This window comes from Nicotiana tabacum, chromosome 17, assembly GCF_000715075.1.
Source record: "Nicotiana tabacum cultivar K326 chromosome 17, ASM71507v2, whole genome shotgun sequence".
NCBI lineage: Eukaryota > Viridiplantae > Streptophyta > Magnoliopsida > Solanales > Solanaceae > Nicotiana > Nicotiana tabacum.
In genome coordinates this window covers 41,177,365-41,187,459 of record NC_134096.1, presented here as the reverse complement: position 1 = coordinate 41,187,459, position 10,095 = coordinate 41,177,365, and the positions used below count along the sequence as shown (strand labels likewise).

At 35.1% G+C, this 10,095-nt stretch overlaps 1 protein-coding gene across 1 annotated transcript; it reads left to right on the top strand.

The window, feature by feature from the left end:
• Positions 1 to 2,835: 2,835 nt before the first annotated feature.
• LOC107782418 (zinc transporter 1-like) lies at positions 2,836 to 5,008 on the top strand. The gene is made up of 3 exons (XM_016603305.2): positions 2,836 to 3,538; positions 4,124 to 4,273; positions 4,525 to 5,008. Exons 1-3 carry the CDS (start codon positions 2,933 to 2,935, stop codon positions 4,828 to 4,830), a joined length of 1,062 nt encoding a protein of 353 aa, XP_016458791.2. The 5' UTR covers positions 2,836 to 2,932; the 3' UTR covers positions 4,831 to 5,008.
• The last annotated feature ends 5,087 nt before the right edge of the window (positions 5,009 to 10,095 follow it).

The following is a 10,095-nucleotide window of genomic DNA, read 5'->3' as shown; positions in this document are numbered from 1 at the left end:
AATTTATATAATTTCATCAATTTTGATAAAAGTTTTGTGAGGCTAAAGCAGTGTATTAAAAGGTACAGACATAGGGCGAGATATTTTATCTAGTACGGGCAAAACATAAACTTCTGAGGTACTGGGTATAAGCACCATAAAATTTTAGTTTTAAATATTTAATAAAAATAATATAATAGAAATAATATTAAAAGAAGGTAAAGTTACACATAAATCATAAAAATTTTAAAAAATACAAAATAGGTGGAACTGTATATAATTGCAGAATTGCTTCTTCTTAAGATGCTAATCAGAATCAGCAATTGATCAAAAAACTAATGCATCTAAAAAAAACCTAATGAAACTTTTAAAAAATTGAGTAGGAATTTTGTCACCTAACTTGAAATAGTAAAAAAAAACTTAAAATAAATAAAAGTGAAAAAGGAACCTACAGTTAAAAGAATCGAACTTATGCAAGTGATAGATGGTGATGCGTTTTTGCTTTTTAGTTTGCAAATTAATGACCATTTTTTCCTATACCCATAGAAGATGAAGAGAAAGAATAATAATTAGGACTAACAATTAAAAAAAAACCGACGTTAAGTTTTTAATAACAAACTGGCCTTTGTGATTTTTATATTAAATTAATAATTTATTTAGAAATTTTAATTCTAATTCGGAGAGATATTTTGGAGTAAAAATTGCGTGGGATAGCCATTTTTTAAAGTGGTATTTATTTTTTATCCAGCATTTTTAATGCTGAGCAAAAGTAGCCACTAGTCTATTAAAATTAATACGAAAAGACGGTGTTACCCTTTCTTCTATCTCTTTTCTGTCCATGTTCTCTTCCTTGCCAGTGTACCCCCATGGCTTTGACCCCGCCGTACAGTAGTGAACAACTTTTACCTTCTCTGGGTGACGCCGCAACATAGCTAATACCAAGTTGTACTTATTTGGAATTGGCTTGTATACATCTCTGAAGAACATGTTCAACAAATCCTACAAAATAAATCCAACTCTATAAACATACAAAAAGTATTAAATATTTATACTGAATTCACAGGTTAGTCCTGAACTTAGAGTTTCAAGTTCAAAAAATAAGGATATGTAATCTTGAACTTAGAGTTACAAGTTCAAAAATTAAGGACAAGTAGTCCTAAACTTAGAGTTACAAACTCAAAAACTAAGGACAGGTAGTCCTTAACTTAGACTTACAAGCTCGTAAATTAAGGACAACTAGTCCTGAACTTACAGTAACAAGCTCATAAATTAAGGACAACTAGTCCTGAACTTACAGTAACAAGCTCATAAGTTAAGGACAATTGGTCCTAAACTTAGAGTTGGAAGTTCAAAAATTAAGGACACTTGGTCCTTAATTTGAGCGATGTTTTGAGCGAAATTCTCTGCAATCCGCGTAGGTTTCAGCGAATTATAGCAGAAGGATATTTTTGTCCGGGCGAGTAAAGTTTATTAAAGCAATGATTAAAGAATAAAGACATTTTAAATAGTGGCTTAAAAATAAATACATGTCTTATTAATGGATAACTGTGCATTTCCCCCTTTTTGGACTTACGTTCCAAAATAAAAACTTGTCTAGCACCTAACGCCTTAAACAATGGGGTTACACTTCACGAGTTTTTTTTGGGAGAAATTAAAAAATAACCAGATTTACAAGTGATAATTGAAAAATAGCTACAGTTTCAAAAGTAATCATAATTTAGTCACTTTTCGTGTAAAGATAAATCTGAACGAAAACACTATTCAAAATCCGGAAAATATTCCAGCATAATATACTAGAGTTTCAGTATAATATACTGGACTTCCAGCATAATATACTGAAGTTCCAGTATAATATACTGTTCCAGCATAATATGTTAAAAGTTCATACACAGGTGCTCCAATCTCCGGGTATGCTGGAATATTCCGTGTGTTGGAGTTCTAACATAATATGCTGAAAGTTCATACACAAGTGCACCAATCTCCAGTATATTATGCTAGAAATTTTCGTGTTACAGTAAAATAGTGGCTATTTTTAATAGCTTTACAAACACTGACTATTTTTCAATTATCAGTCCGAAAACTGATTAGCTCGTGCTATTTTCACGAGTTTTTTTTTTGTCTCTTTCGATCTTCGCCATACATTTTTACTATGCCTCTGTCCAAAAACACCTTTTAAAACACTTAACTTAAGTTCCATACCGCGAGAGCAACGCCATGCTATATGATAGACAAAATACTCTCACCTTGAAATTTTTACGTCATCGATCATCTTTAAAATTACTGAAGAGGTGATTATAGCGGTATTCCTAAACTTAATAAAGGTTAAAGTGGTAAACTGGACTTACTTTTTTTAGTAGGAAAAACTTTCAATTAATATGCATCACTATAGGGATTTTTTCACAACCTTCTGCAAAGATATCCTCTATATATTTTATTCAGGTGTAATCATTAAATGGCTTTCAGTAGGTAAAACGTAAAATGTAATTTCCTTTTCATATTATGAAAGGTAGTAAAATAACACCATGCTTTACATAGCGATAAAGAAGAATTTAACATTAAAGAGTATACAAATTAATTATAGTCCAAGTAAAAGTGAATTACACAACAAATAGATAATCACAAATTAAGAGCTTTTACGGTTGTTAGACCCCACATCATTATTTACTTATATATAACTCACTATGTCGTCATTTTCCCAACTAGAATTGACAATTGTCCACTACTCTCCTTCTTAGCCTTACACTTTCTCTTCTGCATGGCTTTGGATGTCGCCATGTTTTCTCAATTTTCTTAGCACAGTTCAGTAACATTTCCCCCTTATTTTCAGCATCAGTCTCTTGGTCAATCTTTACCCCTCTACCCCACCCCAACTTTTTATTTTCATTATATATACAACCTTACAAATCTTTTCTAAAGCCCCACCAAAACTTCTCTACCTCTTTGTACTACAACCATGAACAAAGTGGTTGCTTTTTCGCTTTTTCTTCTGTTTTTGTTCCCAGTTTTAGTTTCATCCGAATGTACGTGCGATGAAGATTCTGAGGACAGAAACAAAACGGAAGCGTTAAAGTACAAACTGGTAGCCGTTGCTTCTATCTTGCTAGCGGGCGCCATAGGTATATCAATTCCAATTCTCGGCAAAATATTCCCGGCATTACACCCCGAAAACAATATATTTTTCTTCGTCAAAGCTTTCGCGGCGGGCGTGATTCTCGCCACGGGTTTCGTTCACATATTGCCCGATGCATTCGAGAGCTTGTCTAGCCCTTGCCTTCCTGAAAAGCCGTGGGGTGATTTCCCGTTTGCGGGGTTTATAGCAATGGTTGCGGCAATTGGGACAATGATGGTGGATTTGGTAGCTATGAGCTATTTTAGGAGATCTCATTTAAAGAGACAGAAACCTGTGAATAGTGATGAAGAAAAAGAGGGTGGTATGATTAATCAGAATAATCATGTTCATGTACATACTCATTCAACTCATGGACATGCTCATGGCTCGGTTGTGCCATTAGAAGAGGGTTCTGAATTGGATTTATCTCGTCGACGAGTTATCTCACAGGTATATATGTCTAGATTCATCAAAAGCCCCTTAATTCCCGTATGCCCTATTTTTTGTGAGTCATTACTCACTATTAGAGTTAATTGACGGGCTTTTTTCACCGTCGAGAGTTTTAATAGGGCGCTTTTTTCCTTTAATAGAACTTACGGGCCCCAATCAGGACTAGTCCGGTATGTAATGGGGTACAAAATATCGGGTGGAAACCAACAAAATTGACAGGGATAAATGTGCATCAGAAAATAATACTGACAGAAATAATTGCATAAAAAAATGACGAAGTTTTGCTAGTATTTTCTTTAATTTGAGATACAAAACATTTTTTTAACAGAAAATAAGTAGTGTTGGATATGTGAAACGGTTCCTAAAGTATTATTCCATTCCACTCGTGATGTGGATACTTACACATAAATTGGAAGTGGAGATAAAGTTACAAGTTGTACAAAGCGAATATGTAATCAAAGTGGCAAAGGAAAAAAAAATAAACGGAACAAAGAGATTTTATTTGGTTTTTTGCCTTATTTTAATTTTTTGTGACTGAAATGTTAGCACTCATATCTTTTTTTTTTTTTTTTTTTTTTTTAACAGGTTTTGGAATTGGGAATTTTGGTCCACTCGGTGATTATTGGTATATCTTTGGGTGCCTCAGAATCTCCCAAGACAATTAAACCCCTTGTAGCGGCATTAACTTTTCATCAACTTTTTGAAGGCATTGGTTTAGGAGGTTGCATATCTGAGGTATACTATCTTGAGCTCTTAAGATAAATTTTACTTATAAATTCTCGTGGAATTAGCTGAGATGCGAGTAAATTGACCTGAAAATCAGGATTTATAAAAAAGGATAAATTCATAAGTTTTATAAACTCTTGATATTGTGTATAAACAAGGACATTTAGAGAAAAGGAGTTTTAAAGCATAAGTTCTTTTTGGGATATCAATTGGAATCATAAGTTGTTGGCTAAATTATTTTGATTTGATTGCATCAACAGGCAAGATTCAAGTTGAGAAAAACAGCAATGATGGCAATTTTCTTCTCCCTCACAACACCAATGGGAATTGCAATTGGATTTGGAATATCAACTGTGTATAGTGAGACCAGTCCAACAGCTCTCATGGTTGAGGGCATTTTCAATTCTATTGCTGCTGGAATTTTGGTTTACATGGCTTTAGTGGATCTCCTTGCAGCAGATTTTATGAGCAGTAGAATGCAAGATAGTCCAAAACTTCAAATTGGAGCTAACGTTTTTCTTCTTCTAGGGGCTGGTTGTATGTCACTTTTGGCCAAGTGGGCCTAAACAAGAAAATCTAGAGTTAGAACATAGGAAATAAACAAGGTTTTTTTTTTTTTTTTTTAAAATTCTTTTTGTAGTTTTTTCTTGTCCCTTATTTTAGCTTTTTTTGATCTTCAGAGAATGTCGGAATTACAAAGAGTAGTTGAAATTATTTACAAGATCATGTCTTCTCTTTAGAAAATGTGCAATTATTTTATTTTTTGTTAAAGCTCAAGTGTGAATTAGCAAATCATATTTTAGTAAAATTGATTGATAATCGGCAGGATAATAAAACGACAACACTGAAAATCTCAATTAAAGTTCTAAGAAGGATTAGCTTTTATTTATTATTTTTTTTATTTTTTTAAAAAAAATTAAAATTCCATGAGGGTGAATGTTTTTTCGAACATGAGGGTGGATTAGCAAATCGTGTTTTAGTAAAGTTGATTGATAATTGGCAGGCGATATGAAAATGAAGTACTAATATAAAGGTATGAACGACAATACCAAAAATCTTAATTAAAGTTGCAAAAAAATCCAAGGTATGTTGTTACCGAATTTCGGCATGATTATCCAAGACATCTTAGTGATGAAAAGGGGTGGGTCAAAACACAAAGAGGGTGCGTATATGGTTAAAAAGGAAGATTGCAAATTGATGCGCAGAAACCATAACCATCCAAATGAACTTTGGTTGAATACGTAAGAGGGATCGAAACTTTGATATCCTAATCTGGGAAATGGGCTTGTAATTTTTGTATTAGAGCTGAGTACTGTATTTCCTCAAAATGTCGAACGTCTCTTGTAAATGAGTCAAATGACTTCCTGCATTAAGAGACTAAACCAGCATATCATCAACATAAATTTTTATAGTTTTATCAATTTACTATTCGAACATTTTACTAACGAGTTTTTGATAAGTGGCTCCGGTATTCTTAGCCCGAAATGCATCATATTATTGCAATAAGTGCCAATATTTGTGATGAACGAGGTTTTTTCTTGATCCTCCGGGTGCATCCTAATTTGATTATACCCAGAATACACGTAAAAAAAACTCATTAACTCATGCCTGGCCGTAGCATCGATCATTTAGTCAATGTTCGGCAACAGGAAAGAGTCTTTAGAGCATGCCTTATTCAAATCTTTATATTGATAAACGACAGGCGGATGCTCGACGAGTTGACACGTGAAAGTAAAGACATGTAAGATATGAATGAGCAAATAGTTGGCACCGGATATAAATATATGACCGATGTTGAATAAGTTTTGAAGGCATTGGAACCGAGAACAAATATTTGAAAGGAAGACATCGGAACACATCTATCATGCTCGTTGTTTGTTCCAACATTGTAAGAATTGTTCACATCGTTAGCTGTCTGATTTTTCTTTTACTAAAGAAGAGTGTCAAACTACGTTAGTAACATATGAATGGATCAAAGTAATAACACGACTGTCTATGCCCCACGGTGGACGCCAAACTGTTTACCCGTAAAATGGTACAGTTGAATTTATAACGTGATTTATAGGAATGTGAATTAATTTGATCCAAGAATATAAAATAATCAATAATAATAATAAGTTAATGAAAATAAATTAAAAGGAAACACAAGCCTGATTGTGGGCTGAACTTCTCCGAGAGCAATAACAAGAACAATATGAAGAACAAAGTAAAGAAGATTATTTAGAATAAGAGCTTGTTTTCCTTTTTGGTATACAAAATGTTTCCTGTGGTAATAATGAATACAAATTCTCCTATTTATAGCTTTATTCAGGGAGACAAGATCCCCAAATCAAGCTCTTCTTTAACATGAATAAAATTTCTCTTGATGGCTGCATAACGGTTGAACATTAATACAAAAATTCTTTGTAACGGCTGCTCATTGAATGCTGTCTTTTCCAACCGATGTCTTCCTTTCAAATTTTTGTTCTCGGTTCCAATGCCTTCAAAATTTATTCCGCACCGGTCACATGTTTGTATCCGACGCCAACTATTTACCGACTCATACCTTACCTGTCTTTACTTTCACGTGTCAACTCGTCGAGCATCCGCCTCTCGTTTATTAATATAAAGATTTGAATAAGGCATTCCCTAAAGATTCTTTCCCATTGCCGAACATTGACCAAATGATCGATGCTATGACATGGCATGAGTTAATGAGTTTTCTTGATGCGTATTCCGGTTATAATCAAATTAGGATGCACCCGGAGGAACAACATAAAACCTCATTCGTCACAAATTTGGCACTCATTACTATAACTTGATGCCTTTCGGGCTTAAGAATGCCGAAGCCACTTATGAAAGGCTCGTTAATAAAATGTTCGAACAACAAATTGGTAAAACTATGAAAGTTTACATTGATGATATGTTGGTTAAGTCTCTTAATATAGGAAGTCATTTGACTCATTGACAAGAGATGTTCGACATTTTGAGAAAATACAACATGAAGCTCAACTCGGAAAAATGCACCTTTAGAGTTCGGTTCGGAAAATTTCTTGGTTATTTTGTATGTCAAAGAGGAATCGAAGTAAATCCCGACAAGATAAAAGCCATCAACGATATCCCTGATCAGTTGACAAGTATGAAGGAAATGCAAAGGTTGACCGGCAGGTTGGAGGCCCTTAGTAGATTTATATCAAGGTCTTCGGAGAAATGCCATCATTTCTTTTCACTCTTGGAAAAGAAAAATATTTTCGTGTGGACTCTGAAATGTCAGCAAGCATTGAAGGACCTAAAGAAGTACTTGTCTAGCCCTCCTTTAATGTCCAAACTGAAGGAAGCTAAACAATTGCTAATTTATTTGGTGGTTTCGGAAGTTCCGATAAGTACAGTCTTGGTTCGGGAGGAAGAAGGTACAAAATTTCCTGTTTATTATGTTAATAAAATTTTATCGAGAGCGGACACATGCTATCCACACCTAGAAAAGTTGGCTCCAGTTCTCGTAGTCGCCTCACGAAATCTTAGACCTTATTTTTAGTGCCACCGAACAGCCATTGTGATGACTTTTCCCTTGAGGAACATCCTTCATAAATCTGAATTGTCAGGAAGATTGGCTAAATGTGTGATATAAATTAGTGAATTTGATATAGAATATAAACCTCGGATAACTATCAAGTCCCAAGTTTTGACCGATTTCGTGGTTGACTTTAGTCCGAGAATGATACCTTTAGCTGCTAAAGAAGCAATTCTGGTGTCGAGAACTGTCTTCGGTGTTTGGACTTTGTTTACGGACGGAGCTTCTAACATAAAAGGGTTCGGTCTTAGGATAGTATAAATCACTCCTTCGAGAGAAACCCTAAGACACGCCATTAGAACTGTACCTTTAACTAACAATGAAGCCGAGTACAAGGCTTTGGTTGCAAGACTTGAATTAGCTCGGGGACTAGGCTTTAAGGTAATTGAAATAAATTGCGACTCCCAGTTGGCAGTGAATTTGGTATATGGAATTTTTGACACCAAGGAGGAGCGCATGCAACAGTACTTGAATAAGGTTCAAGTTTAGCTTTCTCGGTTCAAGGAATGGTCAATAATTCACATCCCAAGGGAAGAGAAAGTGGAGGCAAACGCATTGGCAAATTTGGGGTCATCCATGGAAATGAAAGGAGCCAATTCTGCTGCAGTCGTTCAACTGTTGCATTCGGTATTGGGTGTGGACGGATATTGCAAATTTAACTCAACCAACCTAGTTTGGGATTGGAGAAATGAGTTTATAGAGTATTTAAGACATGAAAAATTTCCTGAAGATCGTAAAGCATCCCGATGATTACGAACTAAAGCTGTTCGCTATTTCTTTGTTGATGGTCATTTATACCGAAGGTCGTTTCAAGGACCATTGTCTCGGTGTTTAGGAACATCGGAGGCTGACTATGTGATGAGAGAAGTTCATGAAGGAGTGTACGGAAATCATTCCGGTTCGGACTCGTTGGTTGTCAAATTGATAAGGGCTGATTACTTTGGCCCCGGATGGAACAAGATGTGAATGCATTTGTTCATAAATGTGATTAGTGTCAGCGTCATGCACAATTAGTGCATCGACCGATAGAGCTTTTGCATTCGGTAGTGTCACTGTGGCCATTCATAAAATGGGGGATGGACATAGTTGGACCCTTATCTCAAGGGCCCGGGCAGAAAAAATTTCTTTTGGTTTTAACTGATAATTCTCTAAATGTGTTGAAGTAGGTGCTTACAAAAATATTGGAGAGCGAGAAGTGATTGATTTCATATGAGAACACATTATTTGCCGGTTTGGAGTACCAAAATAATTTCTTGTGACAATGAGCCAAAATTTATAGGTTCCAAAGTCACAAAAATTTTGGAAGGACTAAAGATTAAAGGGATCACATATTCTCCATATCATCCAAGTGTTAATGGTGAAGTGGATTCAATCAACAAGGTGATAATTCAAAACCTCAAAAAGAAATTAGAGGATACTAAAGGTAATTGGCCTGAAGAGCTACCGAGTGTGTTATGGGCATATCGAATAACGGTAAAGTCGAGTAAGGGAGAAACACCATTTTCTCTTATGTACGGTGCAGAGGCTTTGATTCCGGTAGAAATTGGAGAACCGAACATAATGTATTCTCGGGAAAACGAGGAGGCAAATAATGAAGCACTATTAATTAAGCTGGATTTGCTTGAAGAATATCAAAATTTAGCATATGTAAGTATGGTGGCACAGAAGTAAAGAATGGAAAGATATTATAACCACTAAGCAAATCTTCGATATTTCAAAGTCAAAGAGTTAGTTTTGAGGAAAGTAACTCAAAGTACTCGAGAGATTGACGCCGAGAAGCTGGGACCAACATGGGAAGGACCTTACAGGATTTCAGCTATATCTGGTAAAGGTTCATATCAGCTAGAAAATGAAGATGGTGTAAAATTACCAAACAATTGGAACTTGACACACCTAAAAAAGTATTACTGTTGAAGATCCTTATTGATACTGAAGTATGTGTTGCACTCTTTTTTCCTTCGTCCTGTTTTTGTCCCTATTAGATTTTTTCTAGCAAGTTTTTTAATGAGGCAAAAACGTAAAATATACTACCAGGAAGGATCATTAGCGATATCAAGAACTCCAATGTTCAAATTCTCATACTTAGCATCCGAAAACTGGGGGTGGGTGGGGGAACCATAGTATATCAGTACATTATGTGTCAAGAAGTTCGGGGACTGTTAGAATCGGAAGTTGTATCTTATCAGGACCGAGTACTGCATAATCAGTCCCATAGAAATAAATTATACAAGTTAGCCACATGTATTGGTAGCTTTATTTACTTAAGCAAATGAATATTTAT